Source organism: Stigmatopora argus, chromosome 2, assembly GCF_051989625.1.
Source record: "Stigmatopora argus isolate UIUO_Sarg chromosome 2, RoL_Sarg_1.0, whole genome shotgun sequence".
Lineage (NCBI taxonomy): Eukaryota > Metazoa > Chordata > Actinopteri > Syngnathiformes > Syngnathidae > Stigmatopora > Stigmatopora argus.
The window spans coordinates 20,800,001-20,819,988 of NC_135388.1; the positions used below are offsets into that span (position 1 = coordinate 20,800,001).

The 19,988-nt window shown below is 39.7% G+C and overlaps 1 protein-coding gene across 2 annotated transcripts in view; it reads left to right on the forward strand.

Annotated features, from left to right (window-relative positions):
* nqo1 (NAD(P)H dehydrogenase, quinone 1) overlaps positions 1–19,676 on the forward strand; it is a 20,830-nt gene extending 1,154 nt beyond the window's left edge. Inside the window, exons 2-8 of one of the 2 annotated variants that reach the window (XM_077624578.1) lie at positions 7,479–7,530; positions 7,647–7,737; positions 12,650–12,811; positions 13,247–13,377; positions 17,175–17,288; positions 18,999–19,100; positions 19,199–19,676. In XM_077624578.1, the coding sequence (XP_077480704.1) occupies positions 7,734–7,737; positions 12,650–12,811; positions 13,247–13,377; positions 17,175–17,288; positions 18,999–19,100; positions 19,199–19,507 (822 nt within the window). In that variant the 5' untranslated portion in view covers positions 7,479–7,530; positions 7,647–7,733 and the 3' untranslated portion in view covers positions 19,508–19,676. The remainder of the gene's footprint in view (positions 1–7,478; positions 7,531–7,646; positions 7,738–12,649; positions 12,812–13,246; positions 13,378–17,174; positions 17,289–18,998; positions 19,101–19,198) is intronic. The other variant, XM_077624586.1, reaches the window with a different exon arrangement.
* Positions 19,677–19,988: the final 312 nt, after the last annotated feature.

Genomic DNA, 19,988 nt, shown 5'->3' on the forward strand with positions numbered 1-19,988 from the left:
ATAATAATAATAATAATAATAATAATAATAATCGGACATAGGCCCTGTCGTCATTATCAACAACACAAAAAGCCTACTTGTCATCACACCCAGAAACTGCGTGTGACGAAATTGGTGGTGCTTCTCCATAAGCTGCGTTTACTCGGCAAAATACCTAAATAAGTGCAAGTTACGGACTTGTAATTTGGCATTCTGCTGTTATGGATACAGGTCGCTTACCTCTCACTGTCTTGCACTTACCTTACTTCAGTCAGCTAGTAGGAGGCAGATCACCACCCAAACATCTTTTCATATTACCGCAGAAGGGAATGTGTGTTATGTTACCGCAAGTTTAGATTTCTGATGGATGTGGGGAAAAAACTGTCCTTAAGCCTATTTGTCCGTGCTTTGTGGGATCTATAGCGTCTGCCAGAGGGCAGCAGCTGGAACAGATTGTGACCAGGGTGGTAAGGGTCCCCTATGATGTTCTTGGCTCTGCTGAGGTAACGAGGGCTGGCAATGTCTTCCAGTGAGGGCAGAGAGCAGCCGACAATCCTCTGGGCAGTGTTAATCACTTTCTGCATGGCCTTTTTGTCTGCCGCCGTGCTTCCAGCGTACCACACTGTGATGCCGAACGCCAGGATGCTCTCTACAGTGGTTCTATAGAAGGTTATCAGAAGCTTGGTGCCCAAGTTGTTCTTCCTAAGTACCCTGAGGAAATGGAGTTAGATGTATGTACTGTAAATACTGTTAATGCTGGCCTGAGCAGTTATAAGTTATAATTCAAAACAGCTATAAAGTGAAGCTGCATCACCTTCTGGTTGGCCTTTTAAAATACTGCCACTGTATGAAACAATATTACTTACTTTTACATTACCTGAACCGGAAGATTCTTGGGGTCCCTGGACTTCAACTTCTGGCAACAAAGGGTCCACAAAAATGGAATACTTTTTATTTGTCCGATTGCTGTTGATAAAACTTTGAAGATTTTGAGCTCGTGGTGTGCCTTGAGATTTTTCCCAGTGCAAAAAGTGTGCCTCCGCTTAAAAGGGTAACAACTTCCTTATTTAGTGTTAGAATAATGATTAAAACCTTTTAAATCATTATTAGTAATATTTAATTAAAAAAGGAAAAACATCTTTCAACATTTCTGGTTACACTTGCAAGGAGTTGCCTTGTGACGTCGTCTCAGTCCACAAGGCATTCTGAATTGCAGTAACTGAATCATTGTATTTAATCGCGACATTCGAAAAACATGTTTATGTAATCAGTACAATAACACCCTAGATGGTTTAGAAAAACATCAGTGTGAGAAATGCCGAACACCCAAAACAATGGTGTGAGGAATACCATTGAATACCTATATTTTTCTCATGGAAACATTTAAAATGTTTGTAAAACCCTAAAAATGAAAGAAAAACACATTTTAAGACAAATAAACCCTCTAAACACGTTTTTTAGTAGTGCAATTTTCTACTCAAACATGCAACATTCCTAAGCTTAAAATGCATAAACTTTGAAACTCATCTAACACATTTAAAATGATCCATTAAAAATGTCAAATTAAGGAACTGGTTGCGTTCAAAATACAGCAATCATCCAATGCTTTAAGATATAATCTCTTAAAAAGACACTGGCGTAGGGTGTGGTGAACACTCATCGCCGATTTAGGTGAAATCGTCCCATCACCACCTAAGGGTGCCGATTTTCAGGACGTTTGAAGTGTTCAAGATTAATGTATCACTTAACGAGCAGCTGTCACAGCTTGTTTCTGTTAGGCGAGGCTGTCGGCTCCACACATTAGTTGCCGTTGGCAGAGACGCTGATGTGTTCTTTTAAAGGCCCAAATATGCCTGTTCAAAAAGATAAATAAATAAAATAAAATTAGGCAGCCCGTCTCACAATTCTGAGATCAAGTGTTCAAGCTCTGGTAATTTCCGACCTTTGTGGAATTTGGATGTTCTGCCCAGGCCTGTGTGGGTGTTCTTTGTTTCAGGCCTACCTTGCACTGTGTCTGAAGGTGGCATGCTGTAGGTGTTAACCTCTTTTTCAGTGCAGGCGAGGTGGCTATTTATTTGATCTTCTTGGTGGAACCTTACACCGACCCCCATCACCCTCGGCTTGGTGTTGAGTTTTTACCTCAGGATTTTGCGTATCTCTGCTCCTCCCTTGCTTGCTTAAACCACTGTCATCTTAGTTTAAGATCTTGCCGAAGCTGGGTCTGTTTGGCTCCCATCAAACTGGCTGGCCATCGGTCCGTTATGCTGTTAGGTACTCACATTTATACTTTTACTCGTACTTTCACTCGTATATTTTTATTTTTATACTTTTAAATTCTAACCCATGTAGTCACTGCTCAACACATAGTTCTCCATTGTCTTGCAAGTTGCAATTGAATAATAGGCCTCATAATTGTATCCATTAGTAATCTAAAGCGGCCACCTGATGGTGCAGGGGTTCTTTCGCCTGACTTCAGTGCGGGCAGTATGGGTTTGATTGCTGCCAAGTCTTCCTGCATCTCACCTTGTCTTAGACATGTGCGTTGGAGCACCTGTGTCCCTGTCAAAGATTTAATTTTCGTCTGGTGGATCATTAAACCACATGGGTTCTTATGTCTTTGTCACATGAAGAAACCACACACATTTTACCGTTAGCGTCGGCCTTTGACTGTTTGTCTGTCCAAATTTTTGAAAGCTGTTAGGATTGGCTTGTTATTATTATTCCATTGCTTTCTCCGTATGTTTTTATGTTCGTTTCCCTACTCTTGTTTGTCCCTCCTGTCTTGCCGTTGCTCTCACGCAGCTGCGCGTCATTTAGAATTAGTTCCTGTTTTGTCTATTTAAACCCCACTGATTGTTATGTCATTCGTCGGATTGTCTGCTTTTGTTTGTCCACGCCATGATTCCATGTTACCTCAATCCATGTTCCATGTGCCTCGTTACTCGCTTTCCCATGTCTCCCCTTGTCAGGTTTGGTTATGTGATTTGATTTCTAAGTCTTTGTTATTTTCTTAGATCCTGTTTGAGTTATTGAAGGTTTGGTTTGAGCACCACCTCCCTCGCCCTCGCCAGCTTCCCTGCGATTGGGCCCTAATTCCTCGTTACCTTGCCTCGACGTCTTGCCAAAGACGTAACAGAAAGCAATTATTCTTTAACTACAAATCATATGTGGGACATTGACATGCAGAGATTGCCAATTTTTCAGTGTGCCATTCATTTATTTCCGTTTGAGTTCATCCAGAGTATTTTGCAAATTCACATACGCACTTAACACTTGAGTTCTCAATACAGTACAGTTTAAAAAAAAGGTTAATAGATTTAGGGCGTGAGATCCAGTAATGTCACAGGATCAACCTGCTGTGTACTTGAGAATAGATCTGTCTTAATCCATTTCATGCTTGATGTCAGGTTTACCTGCTGTTGACAGCAGGCTATTAAGCAGTGCAGTATTTGCTCTTTCAAGTCGGAAAAGATTGACTTATAACATTTTTGTAGCATTTTTGTCTTACATTTCAAATCTAGGAGACACTGTAGAAAAAAAGTGGTTTGCATGATCGCCACACAAGGGTTCAATTCTGGGCTCTCCGTGTGGAGTTTGCATTTTCTCCCTGTGCCTGCATGGTTTTCCTCCAATATATCAAAATCATGCATGCTAAGGCGTATTGAACACTCCAAATTGTCCCTAGGTATCAGTGTGCGTGTGAATGGTTCTTTGTCTCATTGTGCCATGTGATTGGCTCACAACCAATTCAAGATGTACCACACCAACTGCAACACTGAAAGCATGCTTCAGTCAATAAAGGGGCATGCAGTGATCTCCATCCATGTTTTATAGCGCTAATCCTCACAAGAGTCGTCAAGGTGCTGGATTATATCAATTTAAACAAAACAAACATTCACTAACACTTGGAAAAGAATTGCATTGTAGCAGAAAATATTAATACATTTCTACACATTTTTTAAAAAACAACTGAGTCACTAGTCCAAGTTTGATGTATGATATCTTCCAGAAAGGGTGTATTTAGTGGTCAAGTTGACTCTTCTTGTTACGGCGATTAGTCAAACAATAACATCTGCTTAAGTCAATACAATTTTAGATTTAGGTTTTATCTTTAAGGCCTATAATTATACTGATTAAAGGTGCTCTGAAATGGTGACTGTCAAAAAAATGAAAATGACTGCCATAGGGCAATGGTCTCGTTGAAAACAATTTTGACACTCAAATTTGGCCGTTTTTTAAAAACAATTTCTTAGTTACTCCACCAAAAACAATGCATCAAGGAATGCCCATTTTGTTGTGATTGTGGGTGTGACATCATCTTTTTTGGAGACTTTTGTGACAAGGTAGCTGATGAAAACACTAAACATAATTTAATTTAATTGTTAAACCATTTCTGTCACTTGTACGGATGGATTGTGTGCAAAATATGGTCCGTTATCATTTTAAAATCATTTGCTGCAGTATTTCAAAGCAACCCAAAAGGAAAGAAAACTAAAAGAAATTGTGAAGATGAGAGACAGATGCAAAATCACTCTCAGCCATTGCAGCTGATTGGATATAATTTCAATACGTATTGAATATTTCTCATCTCTCATCTCATTTTCTGAACCGCTTTATCCTCACTAGGGTCGCGGGGGGTGCTGGAGCCTATCCCACCTGACTTCGGGCCATAGGCAGGGGACACCCTGAATTGGTGGCCAGCCAATCATAGGGCACAAGAAGACAAACAGCCATTCACGCTCACACCCATATCTAAAAATTTAGAGTGTCCAATCAGCCTACCATTCACACGCACACTGATACATGCATGTCTTTAGAATGTGGGAGGAAACTGGAGTACCCGAAAAAAACCACGCAGGACCAGGGAGAACAAACTCCATACAAGTGGACGGACCTGGATTTGACCTGGATTTGAACCCAGGTCCCCCGCTGTGAGGCCGACACGCTAACCACTCATCCGTCGGGCTGCTCAATAGTGAATATTTCAATATTTAAATTTCAAGGTTTGACTTGCCATTTCGGGAAATTTGTGGGCATTGATGATTTTGACAACGCAATCTACAATCAGGGCGGCCCAGTGGCGCGAGTGGTTAGCGCGTCGGCCTAACTGACAGCTCTGGGGTCCTGGGTTCAAATCCAGGTAATGTCCACCTGTGTGGAGTTTGCATGTTCTCCCCGGTCCTGCGTGGGTTTCCTCCAAGTACTCCAGTTTCCGCCCACATTCCAAAGACATGCATGGTAGGCTGATTGGACACTCTAAATTGTCCCTAGGTATGGGTATGAGTGTGCATGGTTCTCCGTCTCCTTGTGCCCTGCGATCGGCTGCCCACCGATTCAAGGTGTCCCCTGCCTCTGGCCCAGAGTCAGCTGGGATAGGCTCCAGCACCCCCCGTGACCCTAATGAGGATAAAGCGGTTCAGGAAATGAGATGAGTTGAGAGAATCTACAATCACTTTTACAACTACAATTCACTCTTGACTCTCCACGGGGACGGGCTTCGGCATATTTAAGTCAGGAGGCAAGATTTCTTTAGGTCTCCTTATATGTATTATCCTTATTTCTACTGAAATATAACATTCACTTATTTGACGCCAAGACATTCACACAGTGCGTTAAGAATGTAGATCATTGCCGTTTTCTGACGTCTAAAAGCAATGTACAGGATCGAGAGGGGGATAAAAGTCTCACTTTTATGAGTGAGCAAGATGGCAAATGGCAGCAGCAGGTGGTGGTCTTAGCAACTAAAGTGACTTCTTCTGATATATAATGCACTAAAGGCACAATTACTTGGCATTTCATACCATGATTCTATATTATTTTACCTTACATTATGTCACGTTTGCGATCAAATCTTTTTCTTCTTACCACAGTCCTCCTCGGGAATCAATCAATCAAATATTTTAAAATCTAAACAAAACTGTCCTCTTTGGGTGTTTATGATTTTATTTTGCCGGTTGAGCCTCGCAGTTGGTGGAAGATGTGGCCAAGTAACATTCTTTGTACATTCTGGTCTGTCAAGTGAAACGCAACACTTCGATTAACATACCATAACGCAGTACAATTTGATTTCAAATGATCATATAAAATTACATATTATAACAGCCTGAATAATAGCATTAATAATGATCGATTATTGGATTGGATAACCTTATTCATCCCGTATTCGGGAAATTTCATTGTCACTGTAGCAAGAGGGTGAGAAAGCAGATACAGGAAAGCAATTTTAGACATAAATAGATAGGTAATAAGTAAGTTAATAAATACATGAATAAATATATAAATAAATAAGCGTGTTTATTGTCATTGTTTATGTTATTGCATATATCACCTACACTAATTTATACATGTACCCTCAAAAAATCTAATTTTAAAACATTCAAATTAACTAAATTGTGTTTAACTAAATTTGTTTAATTATATCTAGATTTTTGGATTTTATCAACTGTTTCTACGAGTTATATAGTATCAAAGTTTAGGTATTAATACAAAAAAAGAGTTTGAAAAATACATTTGTGTCAATATTTATTGTTTTAGTTAATGACATGCTTTATTTGCTTAATTCATTCATCTTCCGTACCGTGCAACCTCATAAAGGCTGCAGGGGCTGCTGGTGTCTATCCCAGATGACTCCAGGCAGACTATACGTACTCTAGACCAGGGTTAGGGAACCTATGGCTCGGCAGCCACATGTGGCTCTTTTGATTGGTGCGTATGGCTCCCCGCTAAACTGTGAGCTAAAATCTGGACACTATGTCTAGAGTCGCTTTAATCTTCATTTTTTTAATTAAACCTTTCTGCATGCATGCATCCCATTGATTAGCAACAGGGTAACAATTTTGTCAAAAGAATTCCGAGACTTTTTCTACTTTGAAAGCGGTGAAATTACTAAAAATGCACGCGTTTTCGTGTATTTTTACTTTTAGTAAATTCTGAGAGTGGCTCTCACTGAATAACAATTGAAAATATGAATTGTTTATGGCTCTCTCTGTCAAAAAGGTTCCGACCCCTGCGCTAGACTGGTCGCCAGTAGGACACACAGAAAGAGAGACAACCATAACCACTCACAATCATACAGCAAACTGCGGGAAGCGGGAAACCTGCCCGCACCAGAGTCAGGCGAGTTAACCTTGAGGTGGCTTTATTTGCTTGATTGCTCAACAAAATTTTACTATAAAAGGAGATTGATCTATTTTAAGAAATAGATACTGTTTTGAAAGTTTAAATTTTAACATCAATTGAAATACATATTAGTCTTTTTATTCAGTTCGATTGACTTGTTATAGAACACATGGAATCCAAAAAATGAAATATAGATCTTACCCCCTCCAAAAATCACCTGTTCTCACAGGAACTTGATTGAATTATTTCAGCTTTAGGAAAAGGACGCCTTCCTTCACTTTAACTTCTAACAAAATGAAATTAAGTCGGATTAAAGTGTTTTTGCCCACATGATGCCCCTCGGATAATCCCTTGAAAGTGTCCCATTCATTCTCTTCCAGGCCAAGTGAAATTATAATCTTATTCATCTGCCCCAGTGCCTTCACAGTCTGAGTAAATTGCTCACACACGCACACTTAAGCCACCTCCCTTTAAAAAAAACCAAACTGGTTTTGCTGCTTTTTTTTCATTTGCTTGTGTGAAGTTATTCCATCTCATGTCCAATCTAGACATGTTTCTCACGCAAAGACGGCTACACGGTGTATAAAAGCAACGAGAAGCTCACTATCAGTGCAGACTGATCCAGCACATACAACATGGGTAAGTGTTTAATTTTTTTTTATTTGCTCAAAAGACTGCTTAAAACACTGCTGTTTAAAATATGTTAAACTGTTCTGTTAATATTGATATTACAGTAATGACTACTTTTCACTGCTTTGTGTAAGCACTCAAGACCTAAACAGAGAATTACTTGGCATGTTTGTGTGGGTTGCTGTTACTGTGGTAATAATGGGAGGGAACAAAAGAAGTTCAATCAGTTAAAATATCCCTCTAGGTGCAGTTTTTATGAGCCATTGCGAAAGGCTTGATTCATACAATAAAGTATTTTAAACATGTAGTCTGGGCGCCAGGCCTAAAAGGCAACAGAACTTTAGATGCCATCACTTGATATTCAGCTGCAAATCAGCGCGTGGCATCACAAAGCAGTGTTTTTACCTTCTGACTGCGAGATAAATTGGGCCAAAGGTGGGACTGCCTTGTAAAAGTGGAGACATTGTGTTTTCTTTCTTGCAAACCGATTTCCCACAACAATGAGTAAAGATCTCAAATTTAGAGAGTGGATATTAAGTACAATGGGGTTGCATAGCCTGCAATTTAAAAGGAGAAGCCCAGACTTTGCTTTACCCAGCCACGTACATTATTCATTAATTATTACCCAATTCATTCCCAGGCCAGACAGATGTCACGTTCCAACTCATGCCAATGTTCTTCTCTAATGTTCAAAAGTAGTCAATGCAAAATGACATGCATCATAATTTTTAATCAGCCATGAGAATGTAGGCTCTAAAGATTGTTTCTAATTTATTAAATAATATAATGTAATATAGGGCGGCCCGGTGACACGAGTGGTTACCGTGTCGGCCTCGCAGCTCTGGGGTCCTGGGTTCAAATCCAGTTCATGTCCAGCTGTGTGGAGCCTGCGTGGGTTTCCTCCAGGTACTCCGGTTTCCTTCCACATTCCAAAAACATGCACGGTAGGCTGATTGGACACTCTTAATTCCCCCTAGGTATGGGTGTGAGTGTGCACGGTTGTCCGTCTCCTTGTGCCCTGCCATCGACTGGCCACCGATTCAGGGTGCCCCCCGCATCTGACTGGGATAGGCTCCAGCACCCCCCGCGATTCTAATGAGGATAAAGCGGTTCAGAAAATGAGATGAGATGTAATATAAATGCAGCACAGTAGTTAAGTTAGTTATGTGGTTAGCATCTCCTCACACACAGACTTAAGAAATTAATTGGTTCCAGAACTTTTTTCGTAAGTTGAAAATTTCGTAAGTAGTGCAGTACTTTATATGTAAATTCTCTAATTCGTTCCACAGTCCTCACACAACTACCAACTAAACCCTTTAAAATTGGTCAAAAAGTCCCAATTTTGTATGAAAGATGTGAAAAAAACACAAATAAGAGAAAATTATAAAATTATTTATTTATGTCTTCAAATGAATAACAAGTAATATACAAAATCTACCCGTGTTGAAATGCAGGGGAAGAAGAGGAAGCTAATGGTAGGCAACATAGAGATAGCACACAAACACGAACACATAAACACGCATCTAATAAAAACAGCATTAAGAAATCAAACAACAAGATTAATCAACAACAAACATTAACATTTTATGATTTCTTTGAAATGTAATTTTACTATTCGCTTCTGGCTCTTACCTGCTTGAATTTAACTTCCCCTTTTATATGGCTAGTTGATGGACATTTTGGGAAAAAAACTATCCAAAGACAACTTTTAATAATGTTTCTATAGTGCAACAAACAAACGTCGTCAAAATAGGCGATCGCACGACCCTTGAAGACTTTTTCTTAGACTTTTTATAAATTCTTCTGCCCTCTCATTCATGTCGACTTACCATGCCATACGACTGGGGGGATTCCAGTCCTTTTCTTAAATTTTTCGAACCAGCCACGCGTAGCTTTAAAGTCAGGCTATGCTTGGTGTTGCGTATCTCGAGGCACTCATTTGCTCTCGTAAACTGAAAATTTAGTACATAGAGCCATTCGTAAGTAGAGGTATGACTGTGTGTGTGTGTATACACACAAATAATAAAACTGTAATTATTGGTCATATATAGATGTATCTATATGTGTGTATATATACACACATATAGATACATCTATATATGAGCAATAATTACAGTTTTATTATTTTTTTAAATGATTGTTTTGCGGATTTCCAAATAGTATAATGTCCTATCATTTTGAAAACACTTATAAATGTACAATGGTTATATAAACTAGATTAATACATAGAATTAAAATAAATAAAATGAAACCTATAAGTCAGGAGGCAAATATTCCCAAAATGATGCACACAAATGTCCTCACAATAGGATAACGCGCGACCACTTGCCAACAAGAAGTAGGACATACTCCTCTCGTATTAGCAATTGCTCCGCCATTCGCACTGACTAACAGGAAAAAAACAATGAAAAAATGCAACGCTCCGCCTAGTGCTCGTAGAGACATTACACGAGGGAGTTGCGACCAGAAACACGGTGCCCATGATGTTCTTATGAGTAGCCTCTCGCGTCCGCTGTATGCTCGTATATCAAAACTTGTCTCGTATCTCAAGATAAATATTTGCCCAAAATTTTACTCGTATCTCAAATTGCTCGTATGTCGGGGTACTCACATGTCGAGGTATTGCTGTATTAGAATTCCAATCCATTTTGATTGGTAAGAGTGAAAATAACATTTACTATTTGCCCCTGCTAGCCAAAATTGATCAAGCGGCGTCAGTGTCAGTTAATTGTAGGTAAAGACATGGGGGAACGAGGAACTTGGCATGAAACAAACAAGGTAGACGATCCCACAAAGACTAACAAACACACATGGTTTAAATCAGGGGTCGGGAACCTTTTTGAAAGAGAGAGACATAAACAATTCCTATTTACAAATATTATTCCTTGAGAGCCATAACCACAATTTAAAAGTCAAAACACATGAAAATGTGCGAATTTTTTTTAGTCATTTTACAACTTTTAAAGTACAAAAAGTCTCTTAATTATTTTGACAATATTGTTAAGCTGTTGCTAATCAATGAATGTCAATGAGTATCAATGAGAGAATGAATGCAGAAGACTAATGAAAAAAAAATCAATGCCACAGTGCCGACGTGACGGTCCTATTGGTGCGTTCAAGACTATTTTCTCTCACCACCGGTTTCCATATTTTAGCTCAGAGCCATATGGACCCATCAAAAGAGCCACATGTTTAAATAGACAGACAAGGGTTGATTACAAAGCACACACACCTGATCACGTAGAGAAGGGAGACCATGAGGGTCATTCATTCATCTTCCATACCGCCCATCCTCAAAAGGGTTGCGGGGGTTCTGGAGCCTAACTCAACTGTCTTTGGGCGAAAGGCAGACTACACCCTAGACTGGTCGCTAGTCAGTCATAGAGCACACAGAGACAGACAACCAATCACACTTCCACCGAGTGGGAATCGAACCCAGACTGCCACCACCAACATCAGGCGGAAGAGCCACTGCGCCATGAGGGACATAATAGGCAAAAAGCATACAAACCAACCAAAAACCCCAACTAACCCTAACATCACTCACAATCATACCGCCCCCAACAGGAATCGAGCTCGCCCCTGTCCGCGCCAAGCCAGGCTAGTGAACCCCTACACCAGGGGAGCTCATTACGTTGATCGTGATCGACTGGTCGACCTCCAAGGCACTACTGGTAGATCGCCTGAGAGTAAGGCTTCAGTACATCACGGATTTATCTTAAGTATATAAAAATGTCAAAATTCACGCTGAAATTGCACCCGAAAGACAGGAGATGAAAAATGGTGGAAGTCAGGGCTCCCCTTCTTCAGCAGTGAATTGGTTGGCACTCGGCGCCAAAGAAGAATAATTTAACTGCAGAAGAAGAATTTCACCGCAGAAGAAGAATGATGAATATTCGGCCGGCCCTCACCGCCTCGAACAAGGTCTGCCCCGCGACCTGGCCCCGGCCGAAATAGGCAGGGACACGATACGCCGAGGAAGAGTTCCTTAACATAACTGTAGAGAATGGTTTTTAACATGGATGACACTGGCATTTTTGGAAGAGGGAAGAGGATGCCTTCCGTATTTATTCGAGTATAACACGCACCCGTGTATCACGCACACCCTTAATTTGTGACTAAAAATTGGTATACATTTTTTTTCTTCAATTTTTCTCAACTCACACCAAGGATTGCACTGGTTCTGGTAACTGGCAAATGCAGAACACATGTTGCCATGACAAAACATTTCTTCACAACATATGGTACGTAAACCTGGTAAAACAAACTACCATTATGAACACAATTCTCAAATGGAATTTACAATTTTAAATTCTTAAAGTCTAATTCGTCGTCATAATATTTAAAAAAATTCAAAGTCCAATCTATCATCAGATTCACAAAAACATTGATTCCATTCTTCTTGAACGAGGCTAGCGCTCCCTGGGTGGACTCGGGTGAGCGGCTGCCCCCCTAATGTTTCTCTGGAGCAACTTTTTCTTTATTTTACCCTACTCTATATACTTTCTGAAGGCTATTTGGAGAGGGCTGGCTTTTGTAAAAGAAGGTAGATTATATCCTCTGAGGAGGATATACATTTACCTTCTTTGGGCCTTGGTAGAACGGGCTCTCATGCGCCATCTGGCGGACAAAGACAGGTTTTTACGTCTCCCATTATAACGGCTACAGAGGCAACTTTTTCACCGGAGGGCAGTTTTTCACCGGCAATATGGTCATAAACGTGAAGACCTCATGTATAACTTTGCTTCAGTTTTTTATTAGAAAATTTTGCGCGTTGCATACACTCGAATAAATACGGTAGTCTTTCACCTGGAGTCAGCTGGGAATGAATCCAACTTGGTGTGAGCCTGAAAATGAAGAACGCCCCACAAACTAAATAGGGAAAATGTCAACTATTTAACCTTGTTTGTGTGTGTTACAGCAACAGTACTGATTGTGTACGCGCATCAAAGCACGGGCTCGTTTAACGCAGCAGTGCGGGACGTGGCCATTAAGGAGCTATCAGAACAAGGCTACCGAGTTGTCGTGTCGGACCTTTATGCTATGAACTTCAAGGCCAATGCCACGAAAGATGACATTATTGGTAAATTGTCTTTTTTTTATAATACTACAGTAATCCCTCAATTATCGCGGTTTCACTACATAGCGCTTTTTTCGGGGGCATTTTTTTTCTTCTTAATTCCATTTTTTTGGTAAGTTCACAAACATGTAAAAATCCACGCTGAAACTCGCAAGCGGAAGCCACTCCCCTGTCCCCCGCTTGCTACTAGGACTCAGCACTGAAGTAAAAAAAATAGATATATATTTTTTTCAAATCAGGGTGACCCTACTTCGTGGTTTTTCGTTTATCGCGGCCATGATTGGTCTACATTAACCGCGATAATCGAGGGATTACTGTAACTGGTAATTAGTACAGACAAAATACCATCCTTCAAGCCTTACTAATTGCACATTAATATTTGAGTTTAGTCATTTCAGCCGATGCTAATCAAAACCCTTTGTTTATCGTGTTGTCCAGGTGATTTGAAGAACCCAGACCTTTTCCAGTATGGAGAGGAGACAATGCACGCTTGGAATGAGGGTCGCCTAAGTGACGATATTGTAGCTGAACAGCGCAAAGTAAAAGAGGCTGAGCTCGTTATTTTCCAGGTCAGAGGTCAATTGTGACTGGGTGTGCTAACACAGGGTAAAATATTTATTTGAAAAACTAAGTGGAAATCTAAAACTATCTAGAAGGAACCGTGGCTGGTTCAACTTTAAAATCACACTCAAGAGAAAGCTTTGGCGTAATTTAGACAAAAACTCTTTTGACATTAGCACTCCTCTTAGTGGGGAGAATGTAGCATTTGCTCATTTACATGATATGGACAAAATAGGAATTCATTCAGCAATACTCAAAAAAACATAAAGTTTGTGATGTATTTCCTGGGGTATTTTTTTTACAAAAGCATACACTACATTAAATTAGGATAACACAATTGAGGACAGTTGTATTCATTCATTCATTTACTGAACCGCTTATCCTCACAAGGGTCGTGGGGGTGCTGGAGCCTTTCCCAGCTGACTTCAGGAATGAGGCGGGGGACACCCTGAATTGGTGGCCAGCTAATCGCAGGGCACAAGGAGACTAACTGTTACGATCCCGCTGGGTCCATGTGGTCGGATCGTTCTGTTACTCACACCTAGGGGCAATTTAGAGTGTTTGACTAGCCTACCATGCGTGTTTTTGGAAGGTGGGAGGAGTACCCGGAGAAAACCCACTTAGGATAACATGCAAACTCCGCACAGCAGGACCGACCTGGGATTGAACTTAGCACACTAGAACTGTGAGCCCGACGCGCTAATCACTCATCCGCCGGGTCGGCCGGAACAGCTTTAATCATGAAAAAAATGCTTCGTGCTAAATTAGGGGCAATGATTAATTTGTCCATTTTCTATACTGCTTAAACTCACTAGGATCGCAACTCATCATTGACCTTTAGCAAACTCCGTTCTCTTAAACCATCAGCCAATCAAACGTCCTGGAGACTGTTGTTAAGAGTGATCGGACAAGCTTTCAGATGCCCCATTCTCTAATCGATTTGCTGATTTGAGATCGCCAACTGCCATAAACCTTAAAGAAGACTATATATCAGAAGTGGCCAAGTCCGGTCCTCGAGAGCCCCTATCCAGACTGTTTTCCATATCTCCCTCCTCTACCACACCTGAATCAAATGATCAACTTATCAGCAAGCTGTCCAGAAGCTTTATACCGATCCAAATTATTGGATTCAGATGTGTTGGTGGAGGTGGACATGGAAAACAGACTGGATAGGGGCTCTCGAGGACCGGACTTGGCCACCCCTGCTATAGATGAACTAGCCGGATGTCAAAAATGGTGAAGGGGTGTGCCATTGGAAACTCTCAATCAGACGTGAGGTACCCCAATACATCAGTATTGATGATATTGTTTTCCTTCCCAAAGCCCAAAAAACTGAATTCCCATGGATTATACCATTGCTGTCAAAAGTGCGGGCCGCAGGCCGGAAATGGAACACTAGGGGGTCTTATCCGGCCTGCGGCATTGTTCTGCATGACGGGCACTTTGTAGTTCATTCATACAGTACGTACATAATTAAATCCTTTCATTTTTTCGACGGGGGCGCCACAAAACCAGATGTTTGTGAGGTGTGTGATCAAGCGTGTGCAACTCTGCTCTTATCTTAATTTCCTATCCACAATCCCATTCGTTCTTTTACCCCCTACCGTCAAAACAATGCCTTCAATGGCAGCCAACGAGTTAATAATGAACCCTAAAATGCCCCAAAACCAACAGGAATTAACCTGGAAATGCCCAAAATTAGCAGGAACCGATAAACAAACACAAAGCATCCCAAAAAGTCCCTCAAAATCAATAGGAAATGATCCAAAATTTATCGGAAGTGACCTGTAAGTACCCTAAAATGGAAGTGAAATAAAAGAAGTGATGCAAAATGAAGTCATTGCCTGCTATTGACAATGATAAATGTCCAATTCACTTTAACTAGCTGTGGATGCTATTCTTTCAGTGTCATTGACAGTGCTAGATGTCTAAACAATTTTGACTGGAACGCTCGTTCATTCACCCCTCCCATTCAAAATGGATTGGTCTTCTAGCGCCATTAATAGTGGGACGTAAGTCAACTTTTTGGGCCACAAATAAATTGGTCGGGCCCAAATATGTCACGTTTTGTTAGGGTTTGGGCCTGTGTTTCCTTGTGTGTCATCTCCATGTGATTATGCATGAATTTCACCTGCTGTTTCTTCCCTGCTCTCCTCCCTTCGTGTAACCCAGCTGTCTGCAATTTTCTTGTCAGACTCCTGTCTATGTATATAAACCCTGTGTTTTATCGGTCGTTGGGAGTATTGTCTTGTTCTGGAGGTTATGGTGTTAGGTGGTGTCTGTCTTTCTACCTTGTGTTCCCTGGTCAGTTTGTTTCTTTGTTTTTAGTTTTCCCTTTTTTATTGAAGGTTTTATTTTGTAACTGCCCCTTTGTTATTAAAAACCTTACTTTAGTGCACCCGCACTCCCTTTTGTCTGCCTGGTTTCCTGCTTCTAGGTCTAACTCTGTTCCGCCACCAAGACATTTAAAGAAACATGAGACATTCAATCAGGGGGTGCTGGAGCCTTTGAGGCTGACGCGTTAACCACTCGTCCGCCGGGCAGTCCCACATGAGACGTAGTTGGCATTAATGTGGCCCGCGAACTAAACTGAGTTTGACACCCCTGAATTAAACTGTGGAGATATGGCGCCACTCCCAGTTAAATGTCTCAAAAATAAGCCTATATATATATATATATATATATATATATATATATATATATATATATATATATATATATATATATATATATATATATATATATATATATATATATATATATACACACGTGTGTGTTCTTTTAGGGTAAGCTTAACTTGAATGCAGAGGCAAGAACATTCACCTAAGTGGATATCAAAATTGTAGTTACTGTTATGGAATATTATATCTTTCTCAGATATCAACTATGGATATATTTGTTTCATTTGCCAAAGTTATGTAACTTCAGGTCTTTTTTGCACTCCGTCTTATGAGTGCAAATTAATTAAAGCAATCCTTTATCTTTTTATGTAAACATAGCATCCTAATAAATGTCTTTAGCTTATTTTGTTTTTATTTTTCACGTAATACTTGTGATTTAGTATCCCAACCTTGATAACTTGATACAGTCTTCCCTCGATTAGCGCGACTTCACTTATCGCAAATTAGGTTTTTTTCTCCTATTAATTATTTATTTTATTTTTTTAAGTTCATAAAAATGTGAAAATCCACGCTGAAACGTGGAAGCCACTTTTGCTACTAGGCCTCAGCAATGGAAAAAAAGGTAGTTATAATAGATTATCGCGGCCATGTCTGGTCAACATTAACCGCAATATTCGAGGGATTACTGTACATTTTTAAAGTATTTTCTATCTAACCCTCGCTGCATATTGTAAACCCTTTCCCTCAATCTGGAGAATGTTGCAGTGGTATTGCTTCAAAATAAAACACTCAAAACACTGGGATACGTTTGCCTGCAATATTTTTTTGCTGCTGGAGGAGGAGCATGGAACTTTGTGAAAGGTCAATTGTCTTGGAGCCTACATACTATATCACCAAACTTTCGGCAAGTGACAAGATGCACCTTGAGCTGGTTAGTAGCCAATCAATGGGAACACGAACACATGTAGACAACAGATTCGAACTCACGTTCACATCTCATGATTCATTAGTTATTCATTTAGAGACTTGTGCATATTTTGGGGAGGAGAACATGCAAACAAAAAGGTTGGAGCCCAAACCCGGACACATGACATGACATAACATGAGTTGGTCTGCGGGGTGGATGTACTAACCCGACCGCCATTTTTCAAAATAAAATATTGTATTTTGATGTCTTTCTGCAGTTTCCGTTGTACTGGTTCAGTGTACCGGCGATCATGAAAGGATGGATGGACAGAGTGCTGACTCAAGGCTTTGCTTTTTCCCTGAAAAATATGTATGATAACGGTGTTTTTAAGGTCTGTATGAGACATTTTCATTATTCCATAATGAATTAATTGTTGTAGAAACCCTAATCCATTGAATTTGGAAAATTGTGGTCTATAATCCTTATAAAGCGTGATTTATGGGTGTGTGTATGTTAAGATTCTCTCGCTACATTTGTCCAAACCATGCAACGTAGAGTTGAATTTTTTTTTTATGGTGGCCAGAAACAGCTAGCGGATCCTAATTGACGAGTGATTGAATTTGTTCACCTTCTCTTCTTGTCTAAACCCCATCTTTCATTTGTTAAAAACCAATTTTTCAAAAGAGATTTTTTTTAATAGCGCAACAATTGTCTTTTGGTTCTAAACAAGCAGGTGGGACTGGCAAAGCTGCTAACCACTCAGCCGCCGGGCCACCCTAGCCAAAAAAATTAAATAGAAATAAGAAATAACAAATAAAGATGTACTTTCTTCAAATTAAGCTGTTATACAGTCATATAGTAGCAGGAACAAATTATTTCATAAATTGTTCCATTCTGCACAATGAATAGAAGAATCTTTGTGATTGCTTCTCTGACCTTGTACTGTGAAACAGATGCTCGTTGTCATGCAAGATCCACTTGAATTAGCTGTTACTGCATGTGTGGTTTAATCAATTCAATGTGTTGGACAGTTTGTTTCGTTTTTTATATATATTTAGCACAATATCCAAACTTCACTGGAATCGAAACACATCACCATTAGGTAACCCAATTAAAAAACACAATGAAAAGTAAACCTCAGCAGGTTCAAAGTTGCAAAGACCATCACCTGAAACAGGGGTGTCAAACACATGGCTCTCGAGCCGCATGCGGCTTCTGGCCAAAATGAATACAGCTCTTTCATATTTTGTATACACTGTGGCTTTTTGCCTTGTTTCATGTTTTTCTTATTTTTATTCTCTTAAAACACACTAAAACTCATCAGGGCCCATTGAAAAAAATAATTATATTTAAAAAATAATTTGGCAGATGGGATTTTTTTCTGCTGCTTCTGACTTAAGGGACTGCCAATCATCTCTGCATGGTGTGGTCTTTGACTCTCACAGTTTAAAATCTTTGCTCATTGTGTCTAACTCGTTCGCAACCCCTGACCTAGAGTAAATTTGCCGTACAGCAGTGGTCCCCAACCACCGGTCCGTGAACCGGTACCGGTGCGCGAGCTACCTAGTGCCGGTCGGTCAGAGTAAAATCTATTAATATTTTCAATCTCGCCCTCCTACTTGAAATGAGAAAAGTTCTTATAATAATAAATAATTGCTGTTATGATTGGGACTTGTTTTTTTTCCATCGTGGGTGTCGTTCCTGCATCGGACCCACCCCCACACAATTTTGTCTTTAATTGTCTCCCTCCCCATTAGCCGGTCCAAGAGAAAATAGAAAGCTTTACCGGTCCACGGTGAGAAAAAGGTTGGGAACCGCTGCCTTACTGTATATTATCTCAATTTTTATCATCATTATTATCATTCTGTTAAAGTATTTTGAGAGGTAAACTGTCGTAGCATCTGCAATCAACTATGTTAGCAATTAAAAGTAATCCTTTTCAGCACTTTATAACCTTGTAGACTAACCCTAAACCAATATCAGCACATTAAGACAACTCATTCTGTCCATTTTTAAAATGAACTGTTAAATCATTTATACCTGAGTGATCCGATCATTGCCATTACATGATTTTCTAATATCTGATTTCATGTTTCCAAAGAACAAGAAAGCAATACTGTCTTTTACAACTGGAGCTACAGAGTCAATGTTTCGCCCCAATGGCATCAACGGCGACATTAATGTTGCATTATGGCCTTTACAGGTAAGGTGATTTGTGGGTCAATGAATGATCTCTCATCTCAATGATTAAAAATAAAACATTGTTTAAAATTTGGGGGTCGGGGGGTGTTGTTTTTTCAGAATGGAACGCTGCACTTCTGCGGATTTCAGGTTCTTGCACCTCAGATTTTCTGGAGTCCAGCTCACTGCCGTAGTGTAGATCGGATTGTGATGCTAGAACAGTGGTGTGCACGACTCCAAGGACTGATGGCTGAAAAGGCTTTGACTTTTGCCAGGTGTGAATGGTTTGGCCTCAGCTTTGAACAGGGATTTTTGCTCCGGCCAGAGGTGAAGGAGGAACAGGAGTCCAATGCCTACGGGATCACCACAGGACATCATCTTGGAAAACTACTTCCCCCTGACAACCAGACCAAAGTTCAGGCTACATAAAAATAAAGCTTCTCAGTACCTGTCTGAATCTGATACATAACCTAAAAATTGTATGTGAAAAAGAGAAGCAGAATCGCTCAAATCATTATAGTAAACTATTATTATACCCTTACAACTTATTCATAGATGTATTTGATCTAATAAGCAAATCAGTGAGTTGTTTGCAATACTATGACGCTCCTGGTAAATTGTTGGTTTTATATAATTTTAAGCTCCTGTAACATAGATTTTACATTATGTTTGAGGCACAAACCTTGAAATGGTAAATTTTAACTTTTGTTAATATATATATATATATATATATATATATATATATATATATATATATATATATATATATTTATATTTATATATATATATATATATATGTGTGTATATATATATGTATATATATATTTTTTTTCTTCATATTGTCACGCAAAAGTTAAAATTTACCATTTCGAGGTTTGTGCCTCAAACATTTGAAAAGACGAAGTTTCTT